Source organism: Triticum dicoccoides, chromosome 4B (genome assembly GCF_002162155.2).
Source record: "Triticum dicoccoides isolate Atlit2015 ecotype Zavitan chromosome 4B, WEW_v2.0, whole genome shotgun sequence".
Classification (NCBI taxonomy): domain Eukaryota; kingdom Viridiplantae; phylum Streptophyta; class Magnoliopsida; order Poales; family Poaceae; genus Triticum; species Triticum dicoccoides.
Genome location: NC_041387.1, coordinates 37,491,537 through 37,512,784, shown reverse-complemented (window position 1 = coordinate 37,512,784; position 21,248 = coordinate 37,491,537). Strand labels below are relative to the sequence as shown.

The 21,248-nt window shown below is 46.7% G+C and overlaps 1 protein-coding gene and 1 pseudogene across 1 annotated transcript; one reads left to right on the top strand and one right to left on the bottom strand.

Annotated features, from left to right (window-relative positions):
• Nucleotides 1-7,555: 7,555 nt before the first annotated feature.
• LOC119294843 lies at nucleotides 7,556-10,224 on the top strand (annotated as a pseudogene).
• Nucleotides 10,225-13,171: 2,947 nt separating this feature from the next.
• On the bottom strand, nucleotides 13,172-19,761 carry LOC119294842 (probable histidine kinase 4). The gene is made up of 11 exons (XM_037573119.1): nucleotides 19,208-19,761; nucleotides 18,560-18,793; nucleotides 18,312-18,478; nucleotides 17,592-17,810; nucleotides 17,313-17,499; nucleotides 17,182-17,233; nucleotides 16,848-17,077; nucleotides 16,556-16,654; nucleotides 15,707-16,413; nucleotides 14,596-15,093; nucleotides 13,172-14,022 (listed from the first exon to the last, which is right to left on the bottom strand). Exons 1-11 carry the CDS (start codon nucleotides 19,577-19,579, stop codon nucleotides 13,761-13,763), a joined length of 3,027 nt encoding a protein of 1,008 aa, XP_037429016.1. The 5' UTR covers nucleotides 19,580-19,761; the 3' UTR covers nucleotides 13,172-13,760.
• Nucleotides 19,762-21,248: the final 1,487 nt, after the last annotated feature.

The window sequence follows — 21,248 nt, the reverse complement described above, 5'->3', positions numbered from 1 at the left end:
GCAAAATTGTAACCATAGAGCTTTCCACCAGCCATATTGCATGTAGTGATAGCATTTATTCTGTTCATTACTCTATGTGTTACATTGCGAGCATATTCCATGTGCTCACCCGTTTCGGGCTGCAACATCTCATGTTGCAGATTTTTCAGACAACGAGTAAGGTGCCATAGGTCGTTGTCTTTCACTCAGCTATGCCGTTGGAGTTGATGGACTCACTTTACCTTCCAAGCCTTCCGTTGTTATCGTATTTAGATGGCCTTAAGCCATATTATTGTAATAAGTTCTCTTTTGAGACATTCGATGTAACAAGTGTGTGACTGCTACTTTGTTATAAATCCTAAAGTACTGTGTGTGTCAGCATTACTGATCCAGGGATGCCACTGATGCACAGAGACTAGACTATTTTAGGTCTGGTCGCTACATCAAGAGAGGAGGATATCGGCAAAGAGGATAAATCTGAAGAAGAAGCGGGAAGCCAGATTCAGGAGGAAGATCAAGCCATACCTATGGAAGAGATTACATAGAAGGGAGGTATTCTGCAACCCCTTTATGATCATCTCTCCCCATCTGAAATTGATACCTTAAGGGCCTTTGAAACCGTCTGTGCTCAGAATAATCTCTCACTCATGAAGTTATTCTGTTGGAGGAGCAAAACCGTGCCCCACGGAATATCAACCATAGTTTGGAGTACTTATTGAAGCTAAAGGACAAGCCCACTACATTGTCACCACCATCACCGAAGAAAGAAACTTGAGTACACGGGTATGGGCACCACCCTAGGCTTGCCAAGCTTGGGAGAGGTGCCCCGGTATCTTATCACCATCACTTTTATTATATTTGTCTATCTTAGTTCGATCCTTTGTTATTTCATGATTTAGAAGAATAAAAGTTTAGTATGATCTATTCTCGAGTGCTAGTTTCGTGATATATCTATGTAATCGAGTTGAGAGTTATATAATAAAGAGTAGTTTGAGTTTTGCTTCTTTACTTTTATGTTCCAATCTAAGCAATGAAAAGAATAAAAAGATTGTATGCTAATTCCATGGAAAGTAATGACTTTACATAAAGAAAAGTATAAGTGATAAAATTGTTGGAAGTTAATAAACATAGTATTGGTTAATGCTGCAATTCATGAAAGATTAGTAAAGGAAGAGAGGATTCACATATAAATATACTATCTTGGACATCTTTTATGATTGTGAGTCCCCATTAAACATTTTATGTCAATTAGTTGACGTTGGACAAGGAAGACAACGTAATGCGTTATGTTTGCTTGTATTCACATAGAAGTTATATTGTCATGGGATCCTCCAACATGTGGTGCTTGCTCAATATCTTTTGCTAGCCGAAAATCCCCACTAAGTAGATATACTACTTGTGCATCCAAAACCCTTGAACCCAGTTTCATGCCATGAGAGTCCAGTATATCTACCTATGGATTGAATAAGATCCTTCAAGTAAGTTGTCATCGGTGCATAAAGAAATAAAAATTGCTCCTAAATATGTATGATATTTTATTGTAAGGGAAAATAAGTTTTGTACGATCTTGTGATGGTAAACAAATAAAAGCGACATACTGCATAATAAAGGTTGCTATCACAAGGGGCAATATAAAGTGACGTCCCTTTATATTAAGAGCTTGCCCATCCAAAAATAAAAAGTGCATGACAATATGCGCTCCTCTTTGTGAAGGGCCTATCTTTTACCTTTCTGTATTTACTTTTTATGTAGGAGTCAATAGTGTAATTCTCTATCCCTTTTTCATTTTTCTCTTTGCAAGCATCATGTGGTGGGGAAAGATCTAGGCACATATATCCAATTGGATATGAGTGATCATGAGTTATTATTGTTGAAATTACCCTTCAGGTAAACAGGTTGGGAGGCGAAACTATAAAACCCCTATATTTTTATGTGTCTGACTAAAGCTTTTGCTCCATATATATGCGGTGAGTGTCAGTAATCATAGAAGACTAAATGATAGTTGAGTATGTGAACTTGCTAAATAAAAGCTCTTACATAAGATTCTTCCTGAGAATATGATGAATTCTAATTGCTTTGTTGACTGAGAACATAGTTTGTTAGTTTTCATGAAAATTTATGCTTTATACTTCATTATTGTGATGAAATGTTACTTGTTCATGAGAAGTTTCATGATGGTATATTGCTGACATGATAATGATCATGATGCTACTATGTACTTATTTTGTTTTTATCGACACCTCTCTCTCTCTCTCTCTCTCTCTCTCTCTCTCTCTCTCTCTATAAACATGTGGTCATGATTATCGATTTCGGTTTTCTCCTGAGGACAAGCAAGGTCTAACCTTGGGGGAGTTGATACGTCCATTTTGCATCATGTTTTCCTACTGTTATTTATAATGTTTTTGATCATTATAACACTTTGTTATGCAATTCTAATGTCTTTTCTCTCTTATTTTGCAAAAAAATTACATGAAGAGGGAGATTGTCGGCAGCTGGAATTCTCGACCGAAAAAGCTACATCAGAGATACCTAGTCTGCAGAACTCCAAATGAGTTGAAATTTCACGGAGACTTTTTATGGAATATATGAAAAATACTGCAGCCAAGAAGTACCATAGGGGACCCACGAGCTGCCCACAAGGCACCTGGGTGCCGCCACCCCCTGGGCGCGCCCAGGTTCCTTGTGGGGCCACTAGTAGGCTTCTAGCCCCCATCTTCTGCTATATGAAGGGTTTTGACCTAGAAAAAAAGAGATAACTTTCGGACGAAGCGCCACCGTCTCGAGGCGGAACCTGGGCAGGAGCACTTTTGCTCTCCGGCGGAGCGATTCCGCCAGGGATACTTCCCACCGGGAGGGGGAAATCGAAGCCATCGTCATCACCAACGATCCGCTCATAGTGGGAGGACCAATCTTCATCAACATATTCGCGAGCACCATCTCATCTCAAACCCTAGTTCGTCTCTTGTATTCAATCTTTGTCTCAAAACCTCAGATTGGTACCTGTGGGTTACTAGTAGTGTTGATTACATCTTGTAGTTGATGCTAGTTGGTTTATTTGGTGGAAGATTATATGTTCAGATCCTTGGTGCTATTCAATACCCCTCTGATCTTGAACATGAACATGATTTGTGAGTGGTTACTTTTGTTCTTGAGGACATGGGAGAAGTCTTGTAAGTAATCATGTGAATTTGGTATTTGTTTGATATTTTGATGATATGTATGTTGTTGCTTCCTTTACTGGTGTCATGTGAACATCGACTGCATGACACTTCACCATACTTGGGCCTAAGGGAAGGCATTGTTGAGTAATAAGTAGATGATGGGTTGCTAGAGTGACAAAAGCTTAAACCCTAGTTTATGTGTTATTTCATAAGGGGCTGATTTGGATCCATATGTTTCATGCTATGGTTAGGTTTATCTTAATTCTTCTATAGTAGTTGTGGATGCTTGCAAGAGGGGATAATCATAAGTGGGAGGCTTTTTCAAATAAGAACAACACCCAAGCACCGGTCCACCCACATATCAAATTATCAAAGTAGCGAACGTGAATCAAATAAACATGATGAAAGTGACTAGATAAATTTCCATGTGTCCTCGAGAGCGCTTTGCTTATTATAAGAGAACGTTCCGACCTTCCATTTGCTATAAAAAGTATTGGGCTACATGGATACACCTTTGTTACTATTGCTACTTGTCACTTGTTATGAATTATCTTGCTGTCAAGCTATCTATTACCGATAATTTCAGTGCTTGAAGAAAATACCTTGCTGAAAACTGCTTGTCATTTCTTCTGCTACTCGTTGGGTTCGACACTCTTACTTATCGAAAGTACTACGATTGATCCCCTATACTTGTGGGTCATCACAAACCAGGTCGAAAATTTTCCCCGATGTTAAATCTGGTCCAGGGCGATTCTGAAAAGTCCTCGTTAGACCCGGCCTCAAGTCAGGACCCAACGACACCTTCCAAGGCCCAGATGTCAGACTAGGCAAATGATGAAAACCGAGATCCATGTTAGATTGGATCATGGAAAAGCTTCCTCTGGTCCCGATGTCAGATCAGATCCCAGAAGAATGCGAGAAACTTATACTAGATGAGATGTTAGATCATATTTAGAAACCGACGATATCAGACAACACGGTCTAGGCATATGATCATATTAGGAATCGCCGGGGAGGGTCGGGTTTTTTGACCCACCCACCACCCATCTCGTCACCAATGTTGAGGACCTAAGAGAAGTCCTCTCAAGTGCCTCCGACAAAATCGGTGACATGGACAAGGAGGTTGGCGAGTCCTCAGACAGCCCACCAATAGCCATGCTCGTAGGCAAGTGGACAATGACCTCCACCTATGACATCTACATGGTAGGCACTCTGAACGACAACAAGGTAGAGGTGGCAATGACAACGACAACAATAAAGGGGGTGGTGATGATGGCAATAATGGCGGGAATGTCAATACAAATGGCGACAATGGTAATCCTGGCGATAGCGCGGGAGAACCTCTGAGCGATCTCGGCTGTGACAACTAGGACGTCTTGAACGAATCACTCGACAACCCCAATCACACTATAAAATGTGTGATATTTTGTGACAAAATCCTAGTGAAGGACCAAAAACTGACACCTAAGATAATTTTCTATGACGTTTCTCCATCATCGGTTGATTTCCTCCCGGATTAGCCTCGCAATAAATGCGATGTCTTCCTTGTCTCTTGGTAGGCCCCCTGGAGGGTCCACGAGAATAGAGCTAGCGCTCGTGAAGATTGAAGGCGCTTGAGGACAGACCTGGGCACTTCCCTTGCCTCCTTAAATCTTCTTTGTAGCCGTTGAAGTTGGGGCTGTAGAGAATAGGGGTTATGAACAATGCGAGATCGCCTAGCTCGAGCTGGATGAGGGTGTGTGCTTGAAAAGGCCTGAGCACTGGCCCTTGGTGTTGTCTCCTGGGATCTTGCTCCTTGGGCCCCATGGTGTCAAGTTCAAACCATTCTAGCATGCTCGAGGGACCTTGTCTCCCGTATTGCTGACATCTGATGTGTGTCATGTTAGCCACGATGGCTGCACCAGAGTGGTACTATGTACACACAACTAACATAAAAAATATAGTACTTAGAGCAACTCTAGCAGACCCCGCAAAAAGCCCCGACCCGCAAAATAATCGCCAAAATGCGGGTCGGCAAGGAAAATCCCGCCCGAACGGACCCCGCATATAAACGCGGCTGGCCACAAAAAATTTTGAGGGGCGCGGCAAAATCTCGGCCCCAACCCGCGAATACGCGGGTTCCCCCTCGCCCCTGCGGTGCCCCGCATCCCAGTGAAGCGGTTGGCGGGAGGGACATTTCAGCTCGCGCGCCGCCTGCCCGCCTTTCCCCATCTCCTTCCGTCGCCCGCCCGCCTTTGGTTCCGCCCGTCCACCGCCGGCGATTCCTGCCAAATCTGCGGACGGAATCGCACCGCAAGGCCGTCCCCCACCCTTCATCGCACCAACCCCCGGATCCGGCAAGAAGAGTCGCCCCTCGTCGCTGCCGCCGCCGGGGATCGATCGCCGTCGAGCCCGCCCTCAAGCCCGCTCAGGATCACCCGCCACACGAGCCGCCAGTTAGTGTCTATTTTGTGATATTTGCAAGCAGTATGCCTAGTTGATTGACGCGGCGTAGATTCTTGTCCACGTAGATGGAATTGAGCCCGTGCGAGAAATTCTTGCTCTCTGATTCATCCGATTTGGACGACTCGGATGTTAAGACCATGCTTGCGACCTTTCGGCAGCAGACATTAGTGATGGCACTTGTCGTGAAGGAGCACAAAGACAAGAACCGGAAGAGGCGGCGAGGATCGACTGTCGGACGTCTTTGCATTCCTCGGAATCTCCATCTTGGGAACGAGATGTTGATGCAAGACTACTTCACGGAGAATCCAACATATCCATGGCACATCTTCTAGAGAAGGTACCGAATGCGCCGATCCCTCTTCGTGAAAATTGTTCAAGCTTGCGAGGCAAATTGTCAGTATTTTACTCAAAGAAGAAATGTTGCAGGCTTAAAGGGATTTAGTGCATATCAAAAAATCTCCGCAACTATGCGGGTGATTGCATATGGCGTTCCGGCTGACTATGTCGATGAGTACCTTCACATTAGTGAAGATACCACAATTGAGTCAGTGCGTAGATTTGCCAAAGTGATCATCTATGTCTTTGGTCCTGAATATCTTCGGGCACCCAACAAGGATGACACTAAGAAATGGATGGCATCTAATGAGAGGAGAGGTTGGCCTGGCAATGCTAGGTAGCATTGATTGTATGCATTGGACTTGGAAAAATTGCCCGAAGGCATGGCAGGGAATGTATTGTGGCAAGTCTCGTGATGCAACAATTGTGCTAGAGGCCATAGCATCCGAGGATTTATGGATTTGTCATTGCTTCTTTGGTATGTCGGGCACACTCAATGATCTCAATGTGTTGTAATAGTCTCATTTGTTTGCTAGGCTTGCTAGTGGTGATGGTCATGCTTGCAACTACACTATTAATGGACATGAATACACAAAAGGGTACTATCTTGCAGATGGTATATACCCTCCTTGGTGCATATTTGTCAAGAGCATCAAAGAACCCAAAACCAAAAAACAATGTGAATTCACAAGGGTGCAAAGAGGCAGCCAAGAAGACATTGAAAGAGCATTCGGGGTTTTACAATCTAGGTTTTCCATTGTTCGTGATCCTGCTCGTTTTTGGGATAAGAGAACCTTGAAAAATATCATGACATGTTGTGTTATCCTTCACAATATGATTCTCGAAGATGAGAGAGAAATGAACTTGGAGTTCTTCTACGATAATGCGGGTAGCCGTGTCAAACCAGCTAGAGACCCTAACCGCATTAGAGCTTTTCTGAATACCTACAAAGAGATTGAAAATGCAAACACCTAGTTTCAACTTCAGGAGAATCTCATTGAGCACCATTGGCAAAGGGCTGGACAATAACTCATTTTTGTATTCATTTGTATTTGTATCCGAGACAAGTTTTGTATTGCATTATTTAAGTTTGCCTCCGTGATTTGAATAATTATTTGTAATGTGGATGATTCTTCTATTATGTTAGTATTGAATAATTATTTAGTTTGCTTCTGTGATTTGAATCATTATTCTGTAGTGTGAGTGTCTGTTTTTATTTTTGTGCTGTGGATTTGATATTTGCGGGCCGGTGGCATGCGGGATGCAGTGGCGCAAGAGCAGACCCCACAAAGTCGACCCGTAAAAAGGCATATTCGGTGAATATACTTTTATACGGGTCCGTTTGGGGGTCTGCATCTACGGTCGTCCGCACCGTCCCGCAAAGGCCGTTTTCCGCGAACTGTAAATGCGTTTTTCGGACCGGCGGGATGCGGGGTCTGCTAGAGATGCTCTTACTATGCTCGAAGGTTGTTCTATTTTTTTGAGCATCAGGTGGATCTATTATTGAAAGGAAAAAAGAGCAACAACAAGGCCACATATAGCCTGCAGCCCATTTGACGGCCCAGCTTACCCAGCCGACCATCACACAATTCCGGCCACTCCAATAAAAAAAACATCCCACACTTGACTTTGCCGTTCCCCTGAACCTCCCGCAGCCATGGCGCGCCGCCACCTTCCCATCCCCCTCCTCCCGCTCCTCACCCGCAACGCCCACGCCCCCACCCCCCTCCACCTCCGCCATGCCTTCTGCTCCTCCACCGCCGCCCCCACCATCGACGGAGCAGCCCCCGCCTCCGTCTCCGCCGTGGAGACCCCGGAACAAGGCCCGGCAGCAACGGCCGCGGCGGGGACGGAGGCAGATGCCTTGGAGTCGGCTCCGGCCATGCCCTCCGGGAGGAGGAGCCCCTGCACGAGAAGATCCTCCACATGATCCGCCGCCGCAAGTGGACAACCCGCATGGAGAACTCGGTCCGCCTGCTCTCCCCGACTCTCTCGGCGCCGCTCGTCCACGGCGTGATCTCCGCCGCGGCCGCCGCCGACCGCGCCGACCTCTCACTCCAGTTCTTCCGCTTCGCGTACCGCCGCGCCGGGTTCCGCCCGGAGCCGGCCACCTTCGCGCTCCTCGTGCCGATCCTCGCGTCCAAGAGCATGCTCAACCACGCCCGTTGCATCCTCCTCGAGACCATGCCGTCCTTCTCCATCCCCCCTGAAGAGGCCACGGTCGCGGCCCTCGTTGCCGCCTACGGCAAGGCCGGCATCCCGCAGGAGGCCGTCAAGCTCTTCCGCCTGATGCCCGAGCTCGGCATCGCCCGCACCGCGCTCTCCTACAACGCCGTGCTCAAGGCCATTCTCTGCCGCGGCCGCGAGGCCATGGCCAGGCGGATCTACAACGCCATGATCGCCGACGGCGTCGTCCCGGACCTGTCCACCTACAACACGCTGATCTGGGGCTTCGGCCTGTGCAAGAAGATGGAGTCCGCCGTGAGGGTCTTTGGGGACATGAAGGACCACGGGGTGACGCCTGATGTGACGACCTACAACACCCTGCTCAATGCCTGGGTGCGGACAGGTGATATGGAGAGTGCACGAAAGGTGTTTGATGAAATGCCGGTGGCTGGTTTTGAGCCGAACTCAATCTCATATAATGTCATGATCAAGGGATATGTTGAGGCGAATAAGGCTGAGGAGGCAGTGGGGTTGTTCAAGGAGATGGGGGAGAAGGGGCTGAGGTTGAGCGAGAAGACGTTTGCTGCATTGATGCCGGGGCTTTGTGATGACAAGGGGAAGGCTGCGGAGGCCCGGAAGGCAGTGGAGGATATGGCAGAGCGACGACTCACACCGAAGGACAAATCGGTGTTTCTGAGGCTTGTGTCCACATTGTGCAAAGCTGGGGATTTGGATGGGGCATTGGAGGTGCATAAGAAGAGCGGGCAGTTCAAGCATGTCCTGGTGGATCCGAGGCAGTACGGTGTGTTGATGGAGAGCTTGTGTGCAGGTGGTAAGTGCGATGGTGCTGTGGAGGTGCTCGATGAGCTTCTTGAGAAGGGGACACTGCTTAGCCCAAAGAGTCCAGTGCTGGAAGCCCCGGCTTATAATCCAGTGATCGAGTATCTGTGCAACAATGGAAATACCAACAAGGCTGAGACGTTCTTCAGGCAGCTGATGAAGAAAGGTGTCGATGACAAGTCTGCATTCAACAGTCTTATCCGTGGGCATGCAAAGGAAGGTGCACTGGAGGCTGCAAAGGAGATTCTTGCCATTATGACACGCCGTGGTGTCCCTACTGACCCCCATTCGCATGCACTGCTTATTGATAGCTTCCTGAAGAAAAATGAGCCAGCTGATGCAAAGACAGCATTGGACAGCATGATGGTGCATGGTCACTTACCAAGGCCAGCTCTGTTCCAGTCTGTCATGGTGTCGCTTTTCAATGATGGCCGGGTTCAGACCGCAAGTAGGGTCATGAAGAGTATGATCGAGAAGGGGGTTACTGAGAACATGGATATGGCACATATGATTTTGGAAGCTCTCTTCATGAGGGGTCATGTAGAGGAGGCGATTGGTCGTGTCAATCTGATGGTGGAAAATGGCTTTATGCCTGATCTAGATAAGTTGCTTGTTTCCCTTTGCCGGAAGGACAAAGTGATGGAGGCACATAAGCTGGCCGATTTTGCGTTGGACCGGGACTTTGAAGTTACCTTCTCAACATATGACAAAGTCCTGGAAGCCCTGTACACTGAGGAGAAGACATTGCCAGCCTACTCCATGCTCTGCAAGATCAAGCACAAAGGAGGTGCTGTAGACCAGAAGGGCTGTGATGCTTTGATGGATAGCTTAAAAGCTGGAGGATACTCAAAGCAAGCTGACATTTTGTCTAGGACCTTGGTGGAGAATGGATCGTCAACATCCAAGAGGGGCAAAAAGACTGGCATGGCTGCGTAGCGGGGTTTCTGAATTCATGGGAGATCCTATTTGCTTTTTTAATTGAAGAAGAAAAGAAATCAGCTCTTTGTTTGTTTTGTTAATGCCTGTTGGGCCATCTGTCGAATGAGGATTTTCATCCTAGCAGACAAAGATAGGTAAATTTACCTTTCTCACGAAAACCCTGATCTAATCTTGCACCATGTCTTAGAGAAGAAACATGTTTAATAATTGAGTCAGATGTACTTCTTATGAATTTAGTTCAGACTTACATCTATAATATGCTGTCAGTTCATTCTTTATAAGTGGCTGTACTAAAGACAGCCCAGAATTTTGTTTTGTTTTGGCATGATCCATGATGCCAAAGTAAGGCTTTGATCCACATTGTTGCTGTTGTTATTTCACCTTGTTAAACATTTCAACCTTCAAATGTATCTCTTTGTTATATCTCGTCTTCGGTGAAAGATAAGAGTGGTAGCCACCATCAACACAAGTACAAAGCCGCCACTGATGATGTAGCTGCATAAATACAGTGTACAGGTAATCAGCACATTAACTAACGATAGAAAGCCACAGCTTACAGATTTAATTAGGATAAGGGAATGTAGGAGTGAGAATAGCTAATATAATTTATCTGTAGCAGATACTTTTCTTTGTTCCAAAAAAATGTGTAGCCAAAGGAAAATTTGAATTGAAGTGGTACCTGCAATGAACAATAAGATCTCATTGATGGTTTAGTAGTACATAAAAGGCAAAGTAACTTTGTTTTGACCAATGAGATAGGAAAAAGTTTGGTTTTCTAGGAACAGCCTCTTAATGTTAGTCTATGTAAAAGATAAATGGTCTTTACATTAATCTGATACCATCAGAAGCCATATTCCTGTTGGAAAAATTATAACATGAGAAGCAAGTTTTTGCATGGTGCTAGCTCTGGGTACTAAAGGGATCATTACTGGAGATTGAGAATGATTAGGGTAAGGTAGTGAAGGTTACAAAAGCATCTATTTCTCACCTCATAGTCACCGGTCTGTCATACCGGCTCGCATCACCTGATGAAATCAAAGGGCATCTAAAACATGCATAATTTTGCATTACTACGATTTTGGGTCTTTTTTCTTAGCAATTAAGTTGGGCACTATGCATATCCATTGGAGTGTTATGACTTAAGACTTCGCACAATTCTGAAAGTTGTAACCATATTCTCTTTGTAGGTAGTTAGTCAAATTTGTATGCTGTATTGATATGGAAAAATATTATAGCAGCAACTTTCCTGGAAGTTACAAGATTCAAGCAGTAGTAGATAACTGAATTATAAAAACTGGAGATTCCTAAGATTCATAGTATTAAACCATGTTAAGCCATAAAATAGGTTTTGTTCTGTTAGAAACAAATACCATGAGGATGAGGCACACAAAATGTTCGATTCCTTTGTGAGCTGAATGCACAGCTTGTTCACACTGTGTGCAATTAAAGGCAACGAACGGTGGCCCTGTATCCCAGTAGACTTCTCATAAAATTTGTGCGCTTCTTCCATTCCTGGATTGAAGGGAACGGATGGTGGCTCTGGTCCACCTAATATCGGAATGACAACATCTGAGATGACTCTGCAGTCCAATGGAAGAACATACACGGCTTCTTTAGCATTCACCAAATACGAGAGGTGGGTTGCGTTGCTAACGCAGGAGAATGGGCTAGCTATAAAATTGTGAACTGGCGTGATCTCGCCTGAACAGCCTAAAAGCTTTCCTGGTTCACCATATAGAGACTACACTGATGGTTGGAGTTAGCTGGTAGACTCCGCGAGATGAACTTCTGAACTTTATGGCACGGTTGCACAAGCGGGGTGACGATAAGCTATAGTCTCTGGCAGTGACATTGAATGGGCCAAGAAGTGGGTGAAGTAGGACAGTGTCTTCGCCAGAGTATTCTATCTTTGCTCCACATGATGAATTGCTGGATTCAAGTTGGAGCGGAAACCGGATCTCAGGTCCATTTTTGCTGCACCGGAACCATGGGCAGTGTCTGAAGAAATCCTGCTCACGCCAAACTGTTGAAGCTGTGGCCATGTCGATTCCATGGCTGAGAAGAAAAGCCATGACAGTAGCTATAGAAAGAAATTTAGTCATCTCTCCACTGAACCGGATATGGAAATGTGAAGGGTGAAGGCATGAGAATAGCAAGACAATACTACTCTCAACAACAACAATAACAACAACAAAGCCTTTAGTCCCAAACAAATTGGGGTAGGGTAGAGGTGAAACCCATAAGATCTCGCAACCAACTCATGGTTCTGGCACATGAATAGCAAGTTTCCACGCACCCCTGTCCATGGCTAGTCCTTGTGCCCGAGGAGAATTCTGGTTGTGAAGGCAGCCTCCTGCCATGCTATAGTGGTCTGAGTGTGATTGTAGACTTGCTGCAGTCCAATGAGCGAGAGGCAAGTTTGAGCATAAACAAGCAATTGGGCGAGGAAAAGTTGCTATGCGTCAATATTTGCAAGCAGTATTGTTCATGTGGCTGCACTGCGGGTGTGGCCAATTTCAGAAGATACAACTATCATGCCAAAAAAAATTACAAATCCATGCACGGCACAATTCGGATTGGCCGTTCTTCGAAGCAGGATTTGTTGTGTATTTATTTCTTGATAGGATTAGCTGGTGTAGCCACTGTCAAGTTTAATGCATATGCTAGTGCAGTAGCACCTCATGAGATGACATGACAGAAAAATTGGTGTCATGGAAGCATTACAGGCTTTCTCCTGATCTTGTAGGCTTGAAGAAAGAACACACGTCTGGGTCTGGGTGAAGAAGAGCATACTAATTGTGCCCATGATATTTCTTTGAAAAGTGACCGTCACATGCTATACACTGTTCTTTTTTGTGAATTGCTCTCAGGAGGTCATGAACAATACTCTCTACTCACCAGTTGCTTGCCACAGCACGAGCTCCTCTGAGCGCCTCCCCTGTGTCTGATTCTCACCAGATCTTGGCTGAGCAGGATGAGTTTCAGTGAGATTTACTACAGTACTCAAGACAACAGCGCTGGTCTTGGAAATGCAGAGTAGAGTGGTTCAGTGACGAGGTGGTGTATCACAGCACTCGCATTGCTCATCTCCTTTCAGCATCATGATCTGCAAATTCCAAGCTCGCTCTAGCAAAGGATCTTATAAGCGCAAATTGTTGTTCTAGTGATCTAAAGCCAGTGAATTCTAGCTCCTCCCATTCATTCTGAAAAGATCGTTAAGTCCCCTCCCCACATGGATCTAGGGTTTGCAAACGGATACTTCAGAGGGAGATTTCCTCTAAATCGTTACTCGAACAGAAAGGAAGGATTATAATCGATTCATTATTTCTTCCAAATATTGAGAGTTGAGAGTTGGATTCAACAGCTCCCTCCCAACACATTTCCACAATCGATTCATTATTTCCTCCCAATACATATCCACATGGAAATGCAATCGAGCCATTTACATCAGCTTAACACACATACCGGAGCATTTCCGGTACGGAGCAAATAAAACAGCCAAAAATTAACCTCATCTTTTCCCAGCCTTACCATGTATGCATGCCGGAGCAGAAAAACCGTGGAAGCTGTACAGCAAAAACTATGCTCTAGATCGACGCGAACAGTACACATGCTGCTTCCCAACGCAGTGCTCGCCCTTCGGCATATGTTTCTCCTAGATTACGGTAATGAAACAGGGCCTGCCAATACAATACATGTACAGCTCCGTTACCTCTCTGGGCTGCCCACCTCGCCACGAACTTGATCGTCGCGCGGACTCCGGAGAAGCCGCGACCACGGGCAGCACCGGAACCAGAATGCATCCTCGGTTAAAGGATCGCACAAAACATAGCTGCCTCCGTTCAGTCAGAGCTCCTCCCGGCCAATGCACACACCGGAATGCGCGGATCGCTGTCAGCTGGATGTGCTAGGTCCCAAGAACTTCTGCACTGCCTTGAACAGCTGCTTCTCCTCGAAGGGTTTCGAGACGTAGCCATCCATTCCATGCTTTGTGCATTCCTCATGAGTGGCCTGGATGACATCGGCAGTCATTGCCAGGACCGGTAGATGCCATTGGGCCTTCTTTGCTGCACTACCTGCTTCTGAATTATCAGCATTGTCTTTCTGGTCATGTGCCTTTGCTTCAATTGCCCGTATTTGCCGGGTCGCCTCAAACCTGGCGTATCAAAAATACGTGTATTCCTTTAAACAGAAGCGCAAGGGTGGTATATTGACTCACGTACAAAGATGTGTGCAACCAATATGTACTGTACTGGTTACAAAAGAGATATTGACTCGAGTTAAACACCCATGAGGCCATGGCTACACAAATATGAAAACCTACAAGGAACCACCGCATATTTCTGTATACTAGCTTTGGTATTATAATCATCACATGCTGTTGTAATTACTACAGTATTAGATAGAACACAAGCCTCTAATTAGGGGTTTAGATTTCAAAAAGTATATTTTTTTAGCTATCATTCAATCATAGCTTGGAATTTGGTACTATTCCCAATCAGCCATTGGTATCAAGATGATATATATACATGTTTTTTCAGGTCAGATATATACATGTTATAACTTATAACTGACATGAAAGAAGAAACAGAAATATAACTCAACAAAAAACAGGTTGTCATGTGATTGTGCTTGTACATGGTATGTCGGGTTTTAGGGTTAGATGTAAAAACAATATGCTCAAGTTTACTTTGTATAAGTTTAATAGGTTGATAGCATATAAGCTTACCCATCCATCTCTGGCATCTGAATATCCATTAGACAGAGATCAAACTTGTGCGGGACTTGCAGAAGTTCAAGAGCATCTTTTCCACTCTCCACGCACTCCACCTTTGCCCCATATTTCTTCAGTGTACCAGCAGCAACTCTAAGGTTTACCTTGTTGTCATCAACCACCAGGATGTTCTTTCCAAGAAGCAACCCATAAAGAGAGTCTGGGCCATGATGTTTCTTCTCATTGTTTGCCTGTGTGATACTGATACCAAGTGATTGGAATAGACAAGCTGCAAGTGTGCTTGCTTTCAGAGGCTTTGTGATGACAGAATCAACGGCATATTCCGCTTTCATTTTGTCTGAATCAGCCAATGAAAGGAGAATAACTTGAGGGAACACCGATTCACACCCGTTCTGTTTCATCTCCAAAAATCTAGTACGCAAGGGGACGTCCATCTTTAAGCCCCATGAGTCACTTTCAACTAATAACATGGAAAGTTGTTTCCCGGGCATGCTGCAACAAATTCATATAACATTAAGTTCAATGGGATAAAACTGACTATAAAAATATGTCAAATAACATAGTTAAGAATCATGTTAGTAGTTATTTGAAAAGCGCACTTGCTTACAAAATAAGTAAGTGTTTCTCTTTCTGAAAATAAGGAGTCTCCATTCAATTCTACAAATTTTAAGTCATGAACAGAAGAACCAAACTTCATGGTAGTAGCAATACAACATGAAAGCAAACCCAAGAATCCATTCTACCAAATAATCAGAAATGCGATGGAACAAGCAGTAACAACATGACATGGTCAATATTATTGCCTACAGCCACTATCAACCTATTTGCAATCAAATTCTTGTAGCATATTTTCTGAAAAAGCTAAATATTTATAAGGATGAAAGCATATTCCATTTCCCTTTTCTCTAAAAATGGTAACTTATCACTTCACATTTGTAACTCAGGAAGCACTTATGATGTAAGTTGTACTCCCTCCGTTCCAAATTACTTGTCTTCGATTTGTCTAGATACGGATGTATCTAGCACTAAAATGAGTCTAGATACATCCGTATCTAGACAAATCTAAGACAAGTAATTCAGAACGGAGGGAGTAATTGATAAATACCTGGTTAGCGAAGTGCCATTTCTCCCAAGCAAAACACTGAGTGCTTGCTCAATGGTACGTACAGATTTCGAGGCAATGCCAAGTCTTTGCAAATGATACTCAGTTACAGTTGCTCTTACTGGTCTTTTATCAACCAGCAGTGTGGATAGACCTTGAAAACTGGATGGCAGAGGATGCAACAAAGCAGACTTGCTGACATTAATAGCATTTCTCTCACACCTTTGCAGAACTGCGGTGAATGTAAATGTGCTCCCAACATTGGGTCGACTGACAAAGTTTATCTGACCACTCATTAGTTCAACAAGACATTTGCTGATACTCAACCCAATTCCAGTCCCACCATAATTTCTAGATGTTGAACTATCAGCTTGCATGAAAGGCATGAAGACCCGGCCTTGGGCATGAATTGGTATACCTATCCCTGTATCCTCCACACTTACTACAAGAGTGACATTCTCAGAATCACTTCCATACGCCATATCATTTGTGTCATAAGAAAGCAAAGCCTTGAAGTTTTCCCAGCTATTTCTGCTGTCAGCAGCCTCAAAACCACTTAGTGTATTGTGCGACACGCTTGTGGATACAACACTTGTCTCGTCTATATGTCCATTGATGCCATTCGCGACTGATTCAACTTTTGGTTCAGTTGCTAGATTTGAGTGGTCTGCCAGGTGAACTTGCACAAAAATGTGTCCCCTTTCTGTGAACTGTGAGAAGGTAAGCACACAGCAAACAACAATACAATGTAAGTTGGGGTGTAATTGAATTTAAGTAAACCCAGTTGTCCGATATGTCAACACAGACATGTTCTTTTTTACGAGAGAAGGTGGGACTTCGGTGCACATTTACCTTAATTGAGTTCCCAACTAAGTTTGTAATTATCTGACGGAACCTTCCAGGATCGCCCAGCAGGATTTCAGGAACTCTTTCAGAGACATATACCGCAAGCTACGATTTGAGGAGTAAACAGAAATTAGGAGAGCAACCAATGAGTTACTATAAGCAAAATACTTTCCTGAAATGCAGAGTATTTTAAGAAAGCGAATAAATGAAGAAACGTTAGGGCGAATAATGTACAGTATGATCATGCATTAGCGTGGCTGAGGATATTTTTCCAATTTCTGAACAAAGTTAAACTAACCTCAATTCCCTTCTCTCTTGACTTCGAAGAAAATAGAGAGACGACCTCATCAAGGATGGACCTAAGGTCAAACGGTACAGACTCTAGCTCCAACTTGCCAGCTTCAATTTTGGCCCTGTCAAGCACTTCGTTAATTAGGGATATCAATGCTTTTCCACAGATTTGGGCAGTTTGCGCAAAATCTCTCTGGGTTGACTTCAGCTCTGTGTCTAATAGCATATCAAGCATTCCTACAAAAACAAGAAAAACATAAACCACTCACTTCCCTTGGAAGAAAGGAATTACATGCATGAACAATAAGCTGGAATGCATAGGATTTATACAAAAGAATCACCTAGCACACCGTTCATGGGTGTCCTGATCTCATGAGAAACAGTTGCAAGGAACTGGCAATGACAAAGAAGGGTATGTTAGATCATAATCTTAGAATATCTCAACAGCTAGTGACTTCCAACAAAACTTGACCTGAGACTTAGCAACATCAGCGGCTTCTGCCCGTTTTTTCAGTGCTTCCATTTTCCGGCAATCTTCCTTAACGCTATCATAGCGATTCCACGCAGCGTATATTATGTAGCCGATAAGCATAAGTATAACGAACACACCAGACGGGGTAGTAATAGCAGACCATGGAACATGGGGCTCGCTTCTGTATCTGCACACAATAATGGACAGAGGGGTAAAAAGATGCAAAAAATAAATAAATTATTTTGACAAAATCAAAATGACCAATCCGCACATCCCCACCTGCATATCATGTGATGATTTCTGAATGGATCACCAAAATCAAGCGTGCAGGTGTGTGAGGGTGAGGGGGCACCAAGAGGGACTTCAGACCCATACATGACAAGAGGATTCGAATGGTTTGTGACATCATAAACATTCACCACCAGCTCCTGATTTCCAGCTAGCTGCCGCAGCAAATTTTCCACAAGTGACTCTACATCGAAAGCGCCTCCAAGATATCTGTCAAGCAAAATCAAAATGGGTTCAGTTTGCGGTTGTTGCGCTGAGCTGCGCCGAACCGTCAAATTCAGTTAGTTAGGGGAATCTTACTAGTTTTAGCAAGACTATTTTGTTACACCTGAAAAGAGGCGCTTTCAAGTTCCAAATAACCACTATATCCATAACTAGTAATGAATAGGTGCTTTCGAAAAGCCAGCTTGATGCCAATCGGAGCATTCTAAGAAGGCGCTAAAAAGGTCAGATATAAAAGACCCATTTTGACCAATGATGTGCACTCACAGTGGCACTGTGAATAGAAACCTCTGTAAACCTTCTTTCATTTTCTGATACAGTGAAGTAAAAGTGTAAAACATGCAGCAGCAGTGCTGCACTCTGACAAACTAATGTGCTTTCTTTATGAGCAGCATAGTGGGCAGCAAATGGCGGTGAACCGGCAGTTCTACAGTGGAGTAGTAGAACAGAGGAGAGAAATGCATTGATCGAGGGGAGGGGAAGCCTCACCCGGCGGTAGCAGCGACACGATCCTCCACCTTGGCATCCGGGGGGAGGTCGACAAGGTAGACAGGGAACGTCAGTACCACGCCCAGGTGGTTCGACATGAGCCTGAATGGCCTGGTGAGGACGGCCTTCCCGGTCGCCCTCGACCTCAGGATGTTCTCCCGGTCCTCCTGCAGCAGCAGCAACACAGACCTTCAGAGCCCCAAAAAACAAGCTGAGAAAAAACAGAGCAGAGGGAGACCAGCACAGACCTCGCCGGACATCATGTCGAGCCCCTCGATGTAGGACACCGTCTCCTGGGAGTAGATGACCGGCGCGTACTCGTCCTGAGGCGGGGACGGCTCGTGCTTCATGGTCTTGATGATCCAGCCCTGCTGCCGCTCGAAGGCCTCCCGGTCGGCGTGCATCACCCGCTGCGCGTACGCCACCCCGCTCAGCAGCGGGCGCTCGAAGGACGTCCGCGCCGTGTAGTCCGCGAAGGTGTCCTGCTCCAAGAACAAGAAGAAGCGCACGCATTAATTTAAAGCCAGAGCAACCAGCCGCGGCTGTCAATCAAATTCAATTTCAAAACGCGGAACAGGAGCTTCTTTTTGTGTAGGATGGCATGCATGCTACAGGTTGTGGTAAAACGGTACTAGCACTGGCATGGCATGTCCTTCCATGGCAGGCGCAGGCCCGGGAAGCTCTCGCATGAATTAAATGGAGAGGGAGCAGCCGCAGAGGCAGAGGCAGAGCATGTACTGCTGCATGGTCAGAGGCAGAGCATGTACTGCTGCATGAATTAAATCGGCAGAGAATTCGCGCGGCAGCGCTGCAGTGGAGACGAGGAAGCGATAGCAATTGCTGAAGCCGTCGTCGTACGGCACACACATGGAGATGGAGGGTGGTCGGGGACGGACCTGGTCGAGCGCGGGCGGCTGCTTCTCGTAGTGGAAGGTGGCGACGAGGATGGCGAGGGCGTGGACGTGGTTGACGGAGACGGCGAACTGGTCCTGCAGCATGCGCGCGCGCTCCTCGCACATGCACACGATGCCCTCCTCGGCCTTGACCAGCGCGCCGTGGCGGAGGCTGCGGTGCAGCGCCGTCACCCCGGTCACCACCAGCACCACCCACAGCGCCGCCAGCGCCGCGCTCAGCTTCGACCTCGCGCGCCACCCCCAGCTGCCCCCCTCCTCCTCCTCCTCCCCTTCCTCCTTCTCCCCCTTCCCTGCCTCCTCCACCACCGCCGGCGCCACCGGAGCACCCTCCCCTCCTCCCACCCCCATCCCCATCCCCGCCGGCCCAACCAGCTCAGCTCACATGCGCCGCACCCCAACCCTCAGCTCAAGCAGCAGCAAGAGGATGAGACGAGAGAGAGACAGAGGGAGGGGGAGGGAGCAGGGTCGCTTTTCCCGGGCTGGCCTCGCTGCCGGCCCGCTTCTCGGGCGTGGTCGTCTGCCTGTTGCTTTTCGCCAGAGCAGAGGAGCCACGGGTGGACGATCGAATTTCCTGGATTTTACGAGATACGCTACGCGCCCGACTAAAAATAAATAAATAAACAAACCGGGCCTCCTTTTCTCCCTCCCCATCCCCGGCGGGCCCCGCATGCCTTTTGCGGCCCTGCCTGCCTCCCCGGCCCAGCAGGCCTGCCGCTGCCCCGTCCCTTTCCCTCCTCCCTCCCTTATCCGAACCCCACCCCACGCCACGCCACGCCACGCCACCACCCCGTCGCCCATCGGTCCATGCATGAGTCCATCGGCCACACCGCCGGGGGCATGCACGGCTGGGACGCACCCGGGCCGCGAGCGGCGGTTCTGATTCGGTTCGTCGCCCGCCGGGATACGGTGATCCGCCTGCGGATTTTCTCATCTCATCCCATCTCGTCTGATCCCACGGGCGGTGGTGGTGGCGGTGGTGGGGACGCGCGGTCGGTCGCGGCAGCAGTCGGTTGGGCGGGGTGGGTGCGCGCGTCGCGGTCTCGGGGATCCTCCCAAATCTGGCGGCGGGCCCGCGCCCACGCGCTCCACAAACGGACGGACGGACGGAGAGGGGAGGAGGTGGCGGTCAATAGTCAACAGCGATCGATCCCTCGCTCGCTCTCGCCTCGGACGGACATATCTCGTTCTGATCCGCTTTTACTTTCACTTTGCTCGCCATCTTATTTTAGACAGGAGCACTACTGCACGGGATCAGCCAGGAGATACTAGCTGGTTAATGGATATACGTACGCGACACATAATCGGAGCTCAACCATCGTCTCCAAGCTGGTGCGTGTCGTGTCGTGTCGTGTCGTGCCAACTTACAGAGCACATACTATATCTGATCTTAAACTAGTAGTACAAGATCCATCCATATCGGCGATACCCCATGTGAGCCTTCCTTCTCCACCCCGGCGGTCTCCTGGCAGACCGCAACGACCGGAGCTCGCCGGCAGGGCTGTCTAGCGAGCAATTCCAGCTTAGTCTATGTCCATCCATCCATGCATGGTTCCAGGCCGAGCCGGACACATATAATAAGCACAGAAGAATGTCCGAAAGCAGGGCGGGATACGGAGAACGCGATCGTCGCCTTTTTCTTTTCTGCACAGAAAGGCCCCAACATTTCCGCATAGAGAAATGCGCCACGCGCAGCGCCGTGTTAGCGGAGCATTATTTATGCTAACTGCTGTTCCGGCTAACGTATTCTAAGCGCCAGAGCATCTCTCGGCCACATGCATAGCATAGGTCGCCGATTGCTTAAACAATGCCCTTAATTTTTAACGGCGCCTACAGTTCCAGTAGCGTAGCCTTCGGTTGGGTGAGACACGATCAGAGCTTTTGTTTGTTTATTGCAATAAGCTGCACGGGGGGCATCGCGTAAGCCGTACACTAGTTACCCGGCACGTTGCGAGCGGCTTTGTTAATTTGGACGTCTCGTTCGTGTATGCTCTTGCTTGTTGCCGCATGCGCCCGTTGATCGTGT

What these genes read in the sequence shown, in the direction of transcription:
- LOC119294842 (XM_037573119.1), bottom strand. Translation starts at nt 19,579, where the DNA reads ATGGGGATGGGGGTGGGAGGAGGGGAGGGTGCTCCGGTGGCGCCGGCG. An exon ending in ACCCATGAACGGTGTGCTAG is followed by an intron (nt 17,078 to 17,181) that starts GTGATTCTTTTG and finishes TTGTTTTTGTAG; the next exon opens with GAATGCTTGATATGCTATTA. An exon ending in CAAGAGAGAAGGGAATTGAG is followed by an intron (nt 16,655 to 16,847) that starts GTTAGTTTAACT and finishes CTCAAATCGTAG; the next exon opens with CTTGCGGTATATGTCTCTGA.